General features: G+C 39.4%; 1 protein-coding gene across 1 annotated transcript; it reads right to left on the bottom strand.

The window, feature by feature from the left end:
* Positions 1-709: 709 nt before the first annotated feature.
* slc67a1 (solute carrier family 67 member 1) lies at positions 710-16,440 on the bottom strand. Its single transcript, XM_026177609.1, is given in 14 exon segments — positions 710-1,452; positions 1,689-1,730; positions 2,213-2,298; positions 6,814-6,886; positions 7,145-7,265; positions 8,534-8,635; positions 9,284-9,384; positions 10,869-10,979; positions 11,659-11,771; positions 11,996-12,128; positions 12,280-12,425; positions 12,543-12,640; positions 15,939-16,129; positions 16,132-16,440. Coding segments are annotated over 14 exon segments (1,389 nt in total). The 5' UTR covers positions 16,181-16,440; the 3' UTR covers positions 710-1,429.
* Positions 16,441-18,244: the final 1,804 nt, after the last annotated feature.

Genomic DNA, 18,244 nt, shown 5'->3' with positions numbered 1-18,244 from the left:
GTGATAGTTTATGTTCTGTTAATGTGGTTTAATTTTTTTTGATCTGGAAAGTTGAGTTCAGGTATGTATTGTTTCCAGATGCTCATGAAGAAAAAACAGAATTATTTACAGTTTTATGCTGTTAAAGAACAAACGAGCTATTCATATTATCATTTGAATCACATTATTTTTGTGTTTGCAGTTGGCATGAATTCACAGTACAGTAAGTGTTTACTGTACGTCTGGTGTTAACAATGGATCCAATGGGGCTCTTATACCCGCCCACTGCCCATTAACCCTTCCCCAACCCTCAGGCTCATCTACTGACTGCTGACACAGCCATTACTCACCAGTTTAAAGCAGCTCTTTGGCTGCGTAGCTCAGCAGGCTTGGTGAGATTTTGGGGACGAGGGTGCTGCATGATCGTTTGGGAGGAGGTGGCTCACTGCAAAGGGTCAAGCTGATGGGTAGCTGGGATTACCACTGACACACCATCTGTCACCCAAATGTTGTGATAATCAGAGTGAGGAAATCAGTACCCTGACTAAATATCATAGACATGTAAGCTCTTTTAACCTAGAGTAAAGGCCAATTTTCACAGTGCCTTGCTGATGCGCAGAAGGAACACGGCTGATAACTGATTCTCAGAATTGTTAGAACTTTATCCTATCCTGAATTTTGAAATGGACCCATCCAGCTACAGTAAATCCCAGATAAATCCAGCAATAACTTCAATTGTTTCTGCTGTATTAAGAACTCAAAATACCCACACAACATGTCATTACATCATACAGGATAGTCTAAACAATATGACCAATAATGGTCAGATTTATCTCTGGAGAACACAGATGCTGCTCTGTATGAGTCATCCAAACAACATCCAAACAAAGCTTATGGCTGGAAATTCAAACAGACGCACATGTTTCCCGCTTTTAACTCCTGCACCATATTGTTATCTAATCGGCTCTGTTGTAATTAAAATTCAATCAACATCCTGTCTTTTAGACATATTACCTTCAAACATTCAAATCTCCAACTCTTAATCCTAAAGACAACAAAGACTTTTCATGCAGCCACATGTGTCATAAAGAAGCCTTTTGTGTTATGCCATATTAGCTTCTATGTAACCAATATGGTCTTCCACAAGCAGAGGATGGGAGATCCTGGCTGATGTAGCAAGAGGCGACAATCCTCTGAGGTCAGTGCAGTGGGCATTTATTGTTCTGTTGTTGAATGTGATGCTTCCGAGAGGCGTCAGTGGAGGATTAGCGATCGCTGGCACATGTCAGGGAGTGAGAGTGTGGACCAGAGCGTGCAGGACAGGCCAGGCGTCATGGGGCTCTGAGCCTCCTGACACAAGGCTGAGCATGCTCTTCACTGAGGAGGGGGCAGCTTGTCTTCAAATGTGTGAAACAACACACACCCTGGACTTTTTCCACTTCTCACAATCTCATGTAAGCAACTGAAATGACTCTGAAAATAGAGCAAATGATAGCTGCTTCAGTGCACATTTGATATTTACTCCAGAGAAAACAGAACAGAATGAAACACAAAAGGGAATAAACTAAATAGTACTTAATCAAGGAACTGAGAATGCTGGGAGATAAAGGACAAATATAAATAATACAACCAATGATTAAAAGAAGCAAAACCCAAACAGTCCAAAGCCCATGGCACCATGAAGGTCCAGGATGTACCCTGCTTCTCACCCTGTGGCAGCTGGGATAGGACCACATCACCACTACCCTGAACTGGATAAGTAGGGACAAAATAGATAGATGGATGGTAACTAATAGTATTCGTCCATTTTTATTCAACTTCACTGATTCTGTAGTTTAAGTCTACCTGCTACACAATGATCTCATAATCTGCTGAAACCCTTTAGAAATTGCATTATTGCCATTTCATGCATCATATGTATATATCACATGTCTGTCTGAAAACAAAAATTAAATATAAATAAATATTTTAATTTTAACTTCATAGGCCTGACACAATTAGAAAAAAAAACTCCTTTCTTCATCTTGGAATTGCACAGCCAGTGTCCTCAGCCGTTTACAACAAAGTCAAGCCGCTGCCGTGTAATCAGAACGGGAACTCGAGCTGTCCCTCACCAGGTCGCTGTGGCCCCACTCATTATCTTATCACCTATTGTAACCCACTGTAATTCCCCTGCTCATGATTGATGATGTCGCTGTCTGATTACACCAAGACAAAAAACCCCTAAGATCACCTTTCACTCCAGTGGCCAACTCCAAGAGTTCCATGAGGTCTGCTGGAAGGATGATGGACCAGGAGCTGTGCAGCCATGTTGAGCTTCTGTCAATGACACATCAGGTTTTTATAAACTCTGAACAAGAATCAGCACTCTGCTGTAAAACAGTTCATGACATTCTTTTACCGACGTAATTAAAGACTATTACCTAATGGACAAAAGTCGCACTGACTTGGGGTGAAAGTAATTACATTTTGGTTAGACTGTCTCATGTTTGATTGATATGGATGGTAATTTTCTAGATGTACCTCACAAGACACTGATCAGTGTGCTTCTGATAAGGAGCACCGTGTGGTGCTGCACAGAATGAAGTAAGAAAGCCTCGGTATAAAACATTTAGACTGAAGGCTTCTCTGCTACAGATCATGTCCCTGGCCTGCCTCGAACAAATCAGATAGGTAACCTGTGCTCTTTTTAAAAGAGACAGTGAGCCTCATCTCTCCATGCGGCAGGTGGAGACAGATGCCTCATTATCTATACCACAGGGGACAAAACAAGCCTGGGACCTGACGGCCCCCCCCCCACTGGCATTTAGTTTCCAGTGCGCTGACACAAGGAAACCCTGGACCATCGCCGGGCAGCGCTCATCTCTGACCTCAGTGAGTGTAGGTCGCTCGCAGAGTCACATTAAACTTTCAGAGGACCCAAAGGTCCCCATCAGGAGTGTTAACAGCAGCATTGTCCCAGGTCCCCCTGACTCAAATGGCCAAGTGTAACAAGGCACCCCCTCCAGTGGTCAGGACTGCATCACCCCCCCCCCCCCCCCCGGCCTGGGTCCGTAGATACAGTGACACCCTTCAGCTCCATCTGCAGCTCCTTTGACTCACATAAAGCGGCAGAGACAGGAGATTCAAGAGCATGCTATATTACTTATAACATGTATGTAACTTTGTAATTTTAACATGTTGTCGCCTCTTGGCCAGGACTCCCTTGAAAAAGAGGTTTTTAATCTCAATGGGACTTTTCCTGGTAAAATAAAGGTTAATAATAATAATGCTCCTTGTGTTTTACGAGCTGCACTGACACTCTACACCTATGGAAGACATTTGATGGCTTGGACTCCAGCGAGTAATGAGTGAGGGCAGGTGTGGGATCAGCCTGAAAAGATAGAATTCACACTGAGGCAGCTGATCACATTAAAGGTGAGGTTCACCTGAGCAGGGTGCCAACTAAAACTTAATAAACACATCCTTCCTATCTTCTCGCTTTGGCTTTTGGGGGTTTTACTTTAATCATCATTTAAAAGGTGTTTTCTAAACACCCTTGTAAGTAAATGCAGTTTTAATCTAGATTTTTTATTTTTTTATACTTTTATGCTTAGCTTCAAAACGTCTCTTAAAATATAATTTATAAAAATTCTGGAATATTCCTGCTATTTCTTTTTTTTGGGGGGGGGGGGACGAAAATAAATCACCTCACTGACATCTGCCAACTTTTTTGTTTGACTGTTTGTTTTCAATCCAGGATTGCCGATCATATTATTTTAAAAACAACAACGACAACATTCAAAATGAGCTTATTTTGTAGAAACAATGAAAACACCTGCTCCAGATTTTATGACATCACTCCAACATGCAGCAGCTTGACAGCCAGAGGAAGCAGACTACTGTCCACACTGTGATGAAGGTTTTATTTATCCCTCTCAGAGTATGGAAATTTTTTATGTGAGCTATTTTTTTGATACAAATACTTTTTTTTTAAATTCACTTTTTATTTAACTCCAGACTTATTCACTCATCCAAATCATTCCAGACTGATCCGAGCTGCACAGAATAGCCAACTCTGGCAAAGGCAGTCCTCACAAATGTCACTCAATCCACAGATGCACGTATTCGGTTTTCTTTGCTCTTTCTTCATGAAATGTTGAATAAAAGAAATGTATTTGGAACATGTCTGCAACACTATGCAAAAATTATTTTTGCATGCCCTTTACATGAATGTTTGATTAAAGTTAATGATTTTAATAATAAAAGATAGACAATACCATTATGAAAACACCAATTCAGAAACTTCCTGATTAAATTTGATTAAAATTTTTTTACAAATCCCCATTGAAGTATATTTCTTCTCCATAATATGCATATTTCCTCTACCATCACGCAGCTTATATAAACAACATGAAGGAAGAGAAAAAAATCTCTTCCTTCATGTAGTTATTATGAACTGTGTGAAGGACGAAGCCTGGACTGATTTTGATTTTAAGATGATATTTCAACATTTTTTTTTTTTTACCAGATTTCTGATTTCGTTTTAAAGTTCAGGCCAAAGTAGATTTGTTCTTCGTGTTTCTTTAAGCATGGACAAAGAATTCACTTTAATTCAGTATATTAATATAACGCCACACTAACAGCTGTCTCAAGGTTCTTTATATTGCAGAGTAAAGATCTTACATTGTTAGACAGAAACCCTCCAAATCAGAGCAAGCCCTTGGCAGCAGTGGGACAGAAAAACTCCCTTTCAACAGGAAGAAACCTCCAGCAAAACCACGCTCAAGGAGGGTGTGATGGGTTGGAAGGATTTGGTTTTTCCTTTGGAATATCCAGGAACTCATATCGGCCTGTGTCATATTATTGAATTATCCTCAAGAAAGGCTGTTCTGACCTTCTGTTGAGTGTTTTTATCACCAGGTGCAGAGATTTGGCTATGGCCAGTTTTTATTTTTATACATTTGTGGTTTGTTTACTCTCTGAATTAAGTTCTCTCAGCATTTGCTTAAATGATTTCTTAAATTTTCTTTTATCTTAAGTCAAAACGTCAGGACAAGGAAGCCTATAAGAATACATGTAGTAAAAACGACATTTCTACCGGTACGCCGTGTGGAAGACCTCTCTGCTGCTAGCTCAGTGATGCGAGCTCTGAACATTTCTACAATTGCTTCATCTACAGCAGCCTGTCATTGAGCCAAGCTGTTATAGGCATTTCGACTTCTTTTTAAACACCTTCTTGCTAATTTCTTTGATCTTCATTAAGGCAGAGGACAGCTTTCAAGCACTTTCAGCCCCTCCATCAACTGCTTCATCAGACACTCTGTGTGGGTAGTCCATTCCTGCTAGCTCAAGTACTTGATACCATGAACAGGCTGACATATGCTGGAAATTTAATCTTAATCTTTAATCCTAATCTTTATTGTTACTCTGTTTACTATAATTACACCTGAGTCACCTGGTGTATAAACAAGAATCCCTATTCACACTGCGCTGTGTGATCTAGAGAGAGCAAGATACACACACAATCATGTATTTTGTGTTCATCTGGACTGCTTAGTTTGTATAAGGAGAAACTCTACTGGTGACACTGATGTCACTTACACAGCACACAGCTGGATGCTAAAAATGCTAAACCAAAACTGATCTGTGTTTCTAAACTGTATAAGAAATATACAAGAAATAAATAAAGAGTTAATGAATGCTTTAGGCCTGAAATATTCAATAATTTTAAATACAGCAGGTAAAATTAGTTTTGAACACGTCACCAGTTTTCTAAGTAGATGTATTTACTTTTGAAAAGTATTGAAAATATATTTTTCAAAAGTTAAAGTGAACAAAGGTAAGCAAAATCAGAGGACACTAGTTAAGCTCTGTAAATGTATTTTAGTTACTTAATTACAGTTGGTGGTTACTGGATATTGGGGGCACTTAAGACTGCCAAAATACCCAGAAACGCTCCAGCGACTTTATATACATCACATGTTTAACATGAGGTGAAACAGAACAAAAAAGGTTTGGTAACCACTGGTTTAATCTTTAACATGTTGTATTTTATCAGTTCACTTTTTTTCACCACATCATTCTAAACCTAAATATGAACAAGTAAATCAAAGTATTTTACTTACAGTGGTGAGTTGAAGCCTGGCTGGGTGATACTAAGGGTGTACCAGGACAGCACTGGCATCAAAGTCTCTGAACTATTCTGGCAATTATTATTATTAAATTTGCTTTTTTCCCCCTCACACATTTATTTATATGAAAGTTTACAGCCATTAAAAAGCATGGTTAAGATTGGTCCTTTTCAGTGCAAAGGCAAGTCTACAGTGCATTCCTGACTTTAAATTTATATAGAAAAAACAAAAGCATTTCCAAAAGTTTAATGCAAAACAATAACTTAAGAAAATTAACTTTTATTCTAAATTGTAGTAGCAATGGAGTTGGCCCTGTTTTCAATCATAATCAAACTGATTAAACTCTGATGTTTATGTGAACAACGAGCCAATAAAACCATCAGCCAGTAAAATAGAGGATTTGGTGCCATCTAGTGATCTGACACTGAATCAACAGAAACTTGAACAGCACAAAATCTGGAATAATGGGATATGATCTAATTATGGCAGTTACTAAAAAAAGGGAAATATGTGTGTATATGATGCTTGTTTTTAAAATCAACAGCTGATTTCCATCTCCTCTCCTTTTTTGAATTTTTGAACAAGTGAGACAAAAAGACAGAGGTGTCACTTTCGCTGCTCGGCTGTCTTGTTGAGTCGTCGCTGTAGCAGGTAGACAAACACAGCAATATTCACGAAAAACTGGATTAAACCTATAGCGGAAATGCCGTAGTTCACATACAGGAAGCCCCCTATAGTAGGTCCAACTGTGCGAAGCAGAGATTGAACAGATGCGCACAGTCCCAGCATTGTGCCTGCAAATGAGAACAAGATTAAAACTGGCAATAATTCTTTACACTATTTCACAATAGGTTCACCTGTAGTTTTCTAAACCATTTTATTTGATATTATTACATTTTATCTTGGAATGCTGGAGTGTCTTTGCTTCTTTAAGTTTAAAGCAGCTTTATTCAAATGCAGTCACACATCAAGTGATCTAAAATAAAGCTTTTTAAAAGTAGAGCCTGTCAAACACCATCTGGTTGTAATAAAGTAAAGCGGGATGGTCTCACCTGTGTCAGAGGACGGTACACTCTTGGTGAGCATGCTGTCTGTGATGGCATTAAACACACTGAGAGAAAACATCATCGGGAGGATGTTAAAGCAGAACTGCCACACATTCTGTATATATGCCTGTACAGAGAAATATCAGAAATAAACAGTTTTCAGCAAGGGGTTCAATGGCACATTATATTCATTGCTAGGTAATTATGTTTAATAGGGGTTGCTGTCACAACGAGTCCAAAGAAATGCCTGCAGCAGAACTCTAATGGGCTGTGCTATTGATTAAGTTTTTGCTCTGGATTTCTATGAGGATTTTTTTTTTTACCCATATTGTTCATATTGTTTCCTGCCCTCCTTTTAACTGTTTCTTTTTATTCTGTCTTATACTATTGCTCTGACCAACTTTGAAGGACTTTGGTCAACTTTGATGTATTATTATGTGCTATAGAAATAAATTTTGATTTGATTTGATGACACTCCCCAATTCAGCTGTGAATCCAAATATCTGTCTTAAGGGGCTTTGGCAGTGTGGCAAAGGGGTTAACTGATAGTGAGGCCTGTTAGGGGCAGCACCATGTACGAAACATGTAAATGTGGCTGTTAGCATATTGATGTATCAATTCAAAGCTCTGCTATGAATTGATACAGTTTTACGCCCCAGTCACAACTGGTGGTTACCAACCACTTGGCAACCACCAGTTGTTGGGGAAAATTGAGTATTTCTCAACTAGTTGTGAGTGGTTCACAGTCCATTGGAAGTCCCAGCCATGCAGGCCTAAAGCAGTCACCAAGCACTTGATATCCTCTGGTCACCGAACGCTCTCCATTTAATGTTTGCGACGGACATTTTCACCTTTCACTTTTTCAAGTTAATTAGTTGACATTCCTTCCATGCAAACTATGAGTGGCCGCAGTACTCTAGCAGCAACCAAACCAATCACAAAGAGGTTTCGGCTGCAGCAACCTGTTTGTGACGGATTTCACCCGGTGCCAACCAGCAATCTCAAGCTGTTGAACAAGCTCTTGGGCTCTTATCTGAGCTGCTAAACACCAAGAAACATGAACACATTCATAATAATAAAACAAACAAAAAATACCCTAACAAATTCACACTTGTACTTTTTTGAATACTTGTTCACCTGTATACAAGCACAATATCACAGAAGTTCAATACCAAGCAATAGTAAAAGTTGTAGTAAGATTTACTATTAAAAAAAAACCTCATGGTAAAAAAAAAAGGGGGGTTAAAACTTTTCATTTTATTTGCATCAAACAATGGAAACATTTTTTTTTTCATCAAGCTAAGACAAGAGTTTTGCTTCTTAAAAAGAAAAGCTATGGAGTACTTGAGTGAATACTTTCTCTCTAAGGGGTGTGTGCTTATGTTTTGTGCATACCTGAGCCAGTCCCACAAAAGAGGACACTCCAATGGATAGAAGCAGCAATGAATTGTCAGAGTATCTTGCCGTAAGCCGACCGATCACTCCTCCTTGAATAACCTGAACAAACATCTGGGTTTTACTCATTTCATCTTGCAGTCTGGTATAAGCTTAAGCTCAACCCCCCAACATATCACATACAGTCCATTTGAAAAGTTTTCAGATCCTTTAGAGTTTTCTACAAAAAAAATAAAAAGTGAATCTTTTAGTCAGTGACCACTGGCTTCTTGGTAATCTCTCTGACAAAGACCAGACTACTTAGCTTAGCTATATTGGAATATCTTGGACGACTGTTGGTGGTTCCAAAAGTTCCCCATCTGACAATAAGAGGCTATCACAGGTTGGGTTTTTTTAGTCTGACAACTGCAAGACCTTAAACAGATCTGTAAGTAACTTTCCTAATTCATGAATTCAACTAATCACAGGTCTAATGAAGTTATTGAAGCATATTGGGGACTGTTGTTTCATGTAGGAACCATCAGAGCTCAACCCCAAGTGCGAGCAAGGATACGTCTGCAAACACTGTGTTTTATTCTTTCAGTTGTTAAAGAAAAACAAACAAAATACTCCAAAAACCTGTTCCTTAATTTGTCATTTAGTCTAAATTCAACAAGTGAATCATAAGTGAATTTTGGTCTGTAATATAACAAAACGTAGAAAACTTGAAAAGGCTAAAATGCACCAATTCATTTTGGATTTCAGTCTTACCATTTGGACGATGCCAAAATAGGCCATCAGGTAGCCATTCTGCTCAGGTTGCAGCTTAAAGAACTCCAGTGCAATGATAGAAAACATCACTTGAAAAATGCCTTCGAGCACAAAACAATTTTGTTAGATTTACATATGATTTATGATGACACCATCAAAGTTGGCTTTGTGTCTCTTTGTGGCAATTTAATTTTCTGTTTGCAAAATGTTTTCAGGGCTGCTTAAATGGCCTGTAAATGGCCTGTATTTATATAGCGCTTTTACTAGTCCCTAAGGACCCCAAAGCGCTTTACATATCCAGTCATCCACCCATTCACGCACACATTCACACACTGGTGATGGCAAGCTACATTGTAGCCACAGCCGCCCTGGGGCACACTGACAGAGGCGAGGCTGCCGGACACTGGCGCCACCGGGCCCTCTGACCACCACCAGTAGGCAACGGGTGAAGTGTCTTGCCCAAGGACACAACGACCGAGACTGTCCGAGCCGGGGCTCGAACCGGCAACCTTCCGATTACAAGGCGAACTCCCAACTCTTGAGCTACGATCGCTTAACTTCAGTGCTGGCCTAATATGCTGATTTACAATGTTACAGTTGTATTCAAAGGAGCTTGCAAAGAAAAGCGTCTGGACTTCTTTAAGTTGCTTGAAGACGTTTCACCTTTCATCCGAGAAGCTACACCTTGGCTCAAGATACGCCTTGGCTCAGGCGATTAGAGGATCATCAGGGGGTCCTTTTGTCCCTCTGTGGGGGGATACTCCCACTAGGTTTAAATCTGGGACTCCCCACCATTTGACGCTTCTCGGATGAGAGGTGAAACGTCTTCAAGCAACTTAAAGAAGTCCAGACGCTTTTCTTTGCAAGCTCCTTAGATTACGATGACCTGGATGACTGAGAACCTTCACAGACATGTTACAGTTGTATTTATCTTGAAGTTATTCTTGGTGCCATTTGTCTAAAGCCTGCTCCTGTAAGGCCAACTTCCCTTTACACAAACTTGCTTCCAATTGGCTGCTCCTTGCAATTCCAGAAGGTCCAGTTGGGGCTTCTGTGTACTCTGCCTTGTTCTCAAATTATCGTGTTCACAAGGTTTTCACAAAACTTCAGGATTCAAACTCATCAGAACCTTTTAGTAGAAACACCTATGGTATCAATTTGAAACTCCTATGTTGCCTTTTTCTCGAGTTATCCCATTCACAAATCTGGGGGTCCATGCTGCCCACCTGCCTGCCCAGCAGGGTGATGACGAACCCCCATCGAGCCTTTTATAGCTGAGCCATCACAAGAGTATGAAGCCTGAACATTTGGCTCACAGATGTTTGACCAGAATTATTTAAAATTTTGTCCTGGTTTAACATGAGCATCCACAAATTTAGCTACATATTCATACCCATTTTAATACACATAAATGTAAATGAGCCCAATCAGAACATATCACCATAGGTAACCTCCAAAAACAAAATGGCAAAAAAGAAAAACATTTAAAGAGTGTGTAACTTAAACACAGTGATATTAGGAAGAGACACAACATTTGTATATTGCAAAGGCTTAAACCAAAACATCTTCACACTTCAAGTCTCACCTGATGGCAAACCTGCGACTATCTTGATAATGAAAGTCTGCATCACTGTTGGAAACTTCATCAGCCTCGTAATCTCACTCAGATTGAATACTGACTTTCTTCTGTTGTCATCTGAAGTAAAATCAAAGTGCAAGAGGTACAATTACCATCTCATTATGTGTTATGTGTTTCTACCAATAAGTCAAGGTAGGATAACATGTATGTAGAGAAGTCCCAGGGAAATTTCAGTGCTGCTCTCGGATGAAAGGTGAAATGTCTTCTAGCAACTTAAAGAAGTCCAGACAGTTTTCTTTGCAAACTCCTTTGACTACGATGACCTGGATGACTGAGAACCTTTACAGACATTCCATACCATGGCTTTGGATTATTTGCAACCAAAAGGTGACTCTCTCCAAACATCTCTAAAAATATAGATGTATTACCTTTTTTCTTTTTAAAATACATCTATATGGAAAAGAATGGCACACTGCAATTTTAAGCACATTTGAGTATGTAATTATGGAAGATGATACAGTAACACAACATCAGAGACTCAGTGGTATTCTGATAATAATCTACCTGGATTATTACATGGAATTTTAAAGACTGGCATCAACGGTTTGCTATGAGATGATCCCAAATGTGAAAGAAAGAGAGTGACAAAATCCAGTTGAGTAATTTTTATGTGTGCAATGAAGACAGCTAGATTCAAATTACCAGCTCATCCCTGTTGTTGTGATCATGAAGCCAAGGCCACTTTGTACCTAGACAGCTGAGACCATTAGGTTGAAAAGAAGTAGGTATGTCTTACCTGTAGTGTTGCCTCTGGTTGTTTCAGCTTTTGTATTTTTGGGGATGAACTTTAAAACCAACAGCAAGCTGAAGGCACTCCCTGCAGTACCAAAACATGCAGTAAACTTCTCCCTGAGAAATACAAAGTAAAGGTGCTGTATGGGGGACACTTTTGGTAAACACACACAATGACTGAATTCCATGTTTCATAAAAGCGCAATATTCCAACCTAAGCCAAAATGTCTTCCTAAACCAGAGATGTTTTTTATTTCCTTTGGCTCTGTCAAAGAGTCAATGGTTGCTCAGGTTGGTTTCACACCAGTGCTGCTGTTAATGATACACACTGTGACACTAACCCATAGAGTTTGCTCAGCTGTCCGCCTAATGTGGAGCCAACTATCATACCGATGCCAAAACACAGACCAAGCTTGGATAAGGCGTCGGCCCGTTTCTCAGGTTTTGTAAGGTCTGTAACAACCATTTGTGATGCTGCAGACACAGGTGGGACAAAGAAGAAAATCAAGTGAAACTTGATTCAGGATAAATAAAATTAACATTTAGAATAAATCTGAATAAATGTAAAAATAGTTCAGCCACATTGTTAGCAAAGGATAAAAAAAACGGTAGGTTTGATGCTCACCAGGGAGGACATGCATAAAGACTGTGGGGATTTTATGGATGAACAACATGGCTGGAGTGTCTGCTGTGGCCAGCAGCAGAAAGAAGACAACAGTTGAAGCACATGCCAGGGACAAAGCTGTCCGTGCCCCAAATAGATCTGCAAACCTGCCAAAAAAAAAAAACAAAACAGACCCTACAGTCACATTTTTCTACACTGTGTTCCGACTGTTGGCAAACAGTAAAGAGCAATGTCCAAGCAAAAAATAGCGAACAGAAACTCACCTTCCAAACATTGGGCCCCCGAGCAGCTGAATAACTCCAACTGTAGTTTGCAAATAACCAAACCACAACGTGTCGAAGCCGAGCTTCTTTGCCAAATACTATAGAGAGCAACATAAGTAAGTGACCGTTATTTTTTTGTGACAAGTGGTCACAAAACCGAGTAAAATAAATAAGGAAATTAAACACCATAAAAACAATACAAAAACAATTTAAGATCAAAACGAAAATAAAAATCATTAAAAGTATCAAAGAAAAGCCTGATTAAACTAAAAAAAGATTCTTAACTGGTTTTAGAAAGAGTCCACAGAGTCAGCTAAAGTTAATTGTTGCGAGAGACTGCTCTAAATCTCTGCCCTTTTGTATGTGGAATGACCATTAGATTCTGAGCCTGTCATCAAAGCCTACAAGCAGAGGTGTGCTTGGTAGAAGATAAGGCAAACAGTCCGGAGCCTGGCCATTAAGTGCTCTGTATGTGAAAACAAATTGTAGAATCTACTGAGAGCCAGTTTAAAGAATATAAAATGGTAGTGATTTGAGCTCGGCTGCTGAATGTGTTAATAGTCTTATTACAGTTCCCTTGCTTTATTGCTTTCGAAAGACATTAATGAGAATTTACCCAAGCCAGAAAACAAGGCATTACAGTAATCTAAGTGCAATGATGCAAATGCATGACTAATTTTCTCCAGATCCACCAAAGAGACCATATGTTGCAATTCAGAAATGTTACATAAATTAGAAAAAAAAACAGGAAAAAGACTCTCCTGGTAAGATAGACTTTACTGCCAAAACCCAGAGAAGAATCAAATATTACACCAAGACTTTAAACACTGGATTTAACTGCTGAACAAAATGAACTAAGACCAGTTTAAGACGAGGTCATTGTTACAGAACCAATCACTAAACAGTGGACTATCCAGCTGTTGGACCTTAAAAGACATGTACAACTGAATGTCATTAGCATAGAAGTGATAATGAGTGTCAGAAAATAACTTGTGTCTTGACAGACACAATAAAAGTACATCCTTGTTTATGCCAGTCAAGAGTTCGCATTCAAGGCCTTCCTCTTTTTTTTTTTTATTGATTCATAAACTTTAGAAGAACTGTGAACTAATACCCAGCCAACATACCAAGGCCAACATTGGGTAGATGTGGATGAACTGTGGGGGTGTGTGGGCAGGGCAAACCCACAGTCATCCCACCCAAGACCCAAGTGGGTGTGCTCACACAGGAACCACAGCAGTTTTGCCCTTTAGGGCCCCTGTATGGGTTTTCTAAGGGTAAGTTCACTTTCTGTATTGATGTTGTGGGGCAAATTTGCTACTGCTAGAAATGTGCTTAAGTCGGACAGCAGGGCCAAACCCCTAAGATCAGCAGGACCTTCATTTCTTTTCTATAGAACCATGAGCCAAAACACATCGCACTTCTGCAATGATAGTTTGGAAAAAAAATAATTTAAAAAGCAGAGAACTCCAAAAGCACCCAACCTAAACCCTACTGAAGCTGTTTTCACACATTAACTTAAGTTTTTTGAAAAATTTTGTCAGAAGCGTTTGTAGCACACAACATCACTACTGTACATATATCAGTTTGGGCGAGAGGACTGGGAGTGTGCAGGACACAAGACGAACACTTGTTTTCTCATTAGGGTAAATTGGCACAATATGATAGGGAGTATCTAATTTAATCTTGGCATTGTCACATGCACCTTTATCAGATTAAGAGAAAGGTTCAGAACTGCATTTGAGCAAATTGCTTCAGATAGTTTGGGATGAGCATGTCCTTGGAGTGAGGGTAAAGTACCCAAGACATGCTCAGCATATGTAGGAATTATTTCAAGTGGCTCCTTTGTCTAAACATTGTGCAAATATTTTTCACTTTGAAACACATTGGCTGGTTTGCTTGCCTAGTTCTGTGTAGGTTATCTCACAATTTAAATGGACTGTTTTGCTGAACAGTGCAGAAACACTGTCACTGTGGCACTCACCTGGCCCGAGGTAGAGCTGCTACCAGTTCAAACTAACTTCTTTTTATAGGATATCTTTAGCAGCAGAGTCATGTCATGTAAAATGGAAAGTGGTGACAGAAAAAGAGCTAAATGCCAGGTGAATCAATTTGATTTAAATGGGTTGCATTGTGTTGCAGGTGAACATTGGCCTTATTTGAGGAAGGTGGTGCTGCTGGTGTTAGAGTTGGTGGAGGTATTTGGTGGCAGCAATGAGTGTCCTGCTATGCCTTTTTGTTTTATCATATCTCAGCTTTGAGTTCAAAGTTGGGAAGATTTTACGTCACAGAATGAGAAGTTTTAGAGTCACTTATGTTTACTGCACTATGACTAGACTATGACTAAATGATGTGTTAGCTTATATTTTTAGATTATTATGAAATTTAAATTTCTGCCAGTTTCCTGCTGCTTCTTTTCCAAAATCCTTAATTTACATTTTAAAACATGATTATTTCCATTATGCCACATACATGTAGTTCTATTTAATCTATCACATTTAAAAGCTTATAGTTAAAAGGCGTTTTGATGCTTCCAATCATGTAATTTTGACTCCTGTTTCATGTGTGATAAGTGTGCCAAAAACTACAAATTTGTGCCCCTGGAAAGACAATAAAACATTAACTCATGTACAAGTGGGCTTTCTATGTGGAGCTTGCATGTTCTCCCTGTGTTTTCTTTCTAGCTTCCTTCAACAGTCCAAAGAAATGCATGGGGTTCGGTTAACTGGTGATTCTAAATTTGCCACAGCTGTGAATGTGAGTGACCCAAATTAGAATAACTGGAAGAAAATACATGGGTAGTATTCGATAATGCATTTCTATACTGCAGATTTGTTTTGTGTATCCAAATCTGTTGACTAACTTTATGTTTTCGATCACTGCAGTGGAACTAAATTTTCAATATCTGTTCTTAAGTATGAAATTTAGTAAAGATCCTAAGATTTAGCAATACAATACAACACTTTGCTACGTGTACATACTGGCATAGTTCTCATCCATACAAAGTATAAATACTGCCTATGTTCCTGAACAGCCACATATCTGCTGCTTTAACAAAGTGAATTTCACAAGTCTGGGACTAATAAATGTCATCTTATCCTATCTTATCTTGTCACAGTGATTAAGCACATTTCAAAGCAGGATGCTTCACTGTGTGTCACTGATATTCAGTGATATGAATACCCCTTCTCCAGTGTTTACTATAAGTGTATGTAATAGCTACTGTTAGTGTTTCATATAAGACCAGTGGTCATTCTTGCACTCTTAATTAAAACGAGATTTTCAGCCATAGCATTATCAACGTCAGTAAATCCAGCCTCAATCATAACTGTGCGCACTAAAGGGAATATAGGGACATTTCAGCTTCTTCTTCTTCTTCCCGTGTCATATACTCACAGGGGTTACTGAGAACTGTAAAAACATCCATGTGATATCCAAAGCGGCGATGAGATACACAGCGTAAATTGTTGTCATCCTCTGTGAATCGTCTGCGACATTTGAGGAAACAGAAGCTTTGTCCGTTTCCTCGTTTCTTTCACCTCTTCGACTCATTTTTGTTCCTTGCTGACAACAGCTGTAAAAAAAACCTTAATGTGTACTCTCTTCAACAAAAGTAAACTGGCAGACAAAAACGTCATTTGATCTAGCGACCTCTTGCACAAATTGTTAGCCAACCGGTACTCTGGTTGTACTTTGGAACATAAAGGCGTTACCAAGTTTGACGTTAGTCGGTTATGAAGATAGTTTCCGGTCTTTACACTGTTTGGTCATCGGTACAGGCGGACCTATCGCTGTCTTTATCTACGTATCAGCCAGAGCAGCTGCTAAAAAAAACAGCAATGGGCACGTAAACTTCTATGAAAGAAAATCCTCAGGAAGTGATGCTTTCAGGAACTCCTTCTAGGCTCGTACATTAAAGCATTTTCGAGATCTGTCATTTTCCCTGTCTCGTTTCGAGCATAACATTGATGTTGTTTTTTTTAATATGATACAAAACAACATATCACATGTCAAAACTGTAAGATCTTTTTTACTGAAAAATATATATTTGGGTTAATTTGTTTCTCGCTTTTTATAGCATTAGAGTTATTCAACAGTTAAGAGCCTCGTTTTTGTGTTTTATCATTTTATACTGTGCCAGTGTTTCAGTGAGAAACAGGTCTGTTGGAATATCTGCAGAATGGTTTTTGACATTCTCTTGTTAAAATTTGTGGAAATTGAGCTCCCAGTGCCATTCAAATGTGTTGTTTTATACATCACTGAGTTTGAAGTGGGAGGTGTGGTGTATTCATAATTGTCTCTGGTACATTTGTTGTATGGGCAGTATGTGTTCGTTGTTTGATTGTGTAATTACGCGTTACGCACTGGCAATGCATGCCGGGAGATGGTAATACAGTGAGTAAAGAGTTGGTCTTACCGCACTACCACTAAAGTTAAGTGATGTAGACCAGCGGGACTATGCTAAAGTGAGAGATAGCTTCCACAACTTTTTCATTGTCAGGAAAAATGTTGTTTATGAGCGTGCACGTTTTAATATGCGCAAACAAGGGCCGAATGAGACTGTTGATGCATTCATGACTGACTTGCATGCATTAGCAGAGCACTGTAATTACGGACCGCTCCACGATGAGCTGATAAGAGACAGAATAGTAGTGGGCTTGGCCGACACGAGGCTGTATGAGCTCATGCAGATGGAAAAAGACTTGGACTTGGATAAAGCTATAAATATGGCCAAGCAGTCAGAAGAAATCAAAAAGCAACAAGGTAAGGGCAGAGGTCACTTCCTGTTTTGGGAAGTAAGGTCAGAGAAGCTGCGCATGGTGACGGTCTAGCCGTGTAAAAGTCAAGCTAAGAAAGAAGAAATAAGCCCTAAGTTCCAGTTACACTAGTTTGTCTACTTGCAGGCCAAAGTGGTATGTTTGTTTATATTTTGTGAATTTTATATTGTAATATGTTTTAATGCTGAAATATAATTTTCTTGTACATTTGTATTCACCAATTCTACGGTGTACCTGTACGTTAAGAGAAGCACAGTAAACATCAGTAAAGAAGAACTCTCGTGTCTCTCGTGTATGTGTACAAGCCGGCATACAAATGTAATGCAAGTAAATGCGAAAACAGCTGACAGAGTGATGCAAAAGCACGACAAAACAAAGTTCAACATGTTCAAAAATAAAACTGTCAAAACACAACAGCAATATAGCAAGAGACAAAGTAATAAATGCTACAAGTGCGGAGGCTCTCCACATCCGAAACCCGAGTGCCCAGCAAATGATGCAAAATGTCATTTATGTGGAAAAAAAGGTCACTACCAGCGCATCTGCAGACAAAGCAAGACAGTGCAAAGTATTGAGGAGGAAGAGGAGCACGGTTTCTTCCTAGGCTCAGTTTCCAGTGACGGCCAGGCGTGGACAGCCATCATACAAGTGAAAGATGCAAAAATCACTTTCAAACTGGATACTGAAGCAGATGTGACTGTACAGGGAGTGCAGAATTATTAGGCAAATGAGTATTTTGTCCACATCATCCTCTTCATGCATGTTGTCTTACTCCAAGCTGTATAGGCTCGAAAGCCTACTACCAATTAAGCATATTAGGTGATGTGCATCTCTGTAATGAGAAGGGGTGTGGTCTAATGACATCAACACCCTATATCAGGTGTGCATAATTATTAGGCAACGTCCTTTCCTTTGGCAAAATGG

Source organism: Astatotilapia calliptera, chromosome 1, assembly GCF_900246225.1.
Source record: "Astatotilapia calliptera chromosome 1, fAstCal1.2, whole genome shotgun sequence".
Lineage (NCBI taxonomy): Eukaryota > Metazoa > Chordata > Actinopteri > Cichliformes > Cichlidae > Astatotilapia > Astatotilapia calliptera.
Note: the sequence above shows the minus strand (reverse complement) of the source record. Positions and strands in the feature narration are given on the sequence as shown.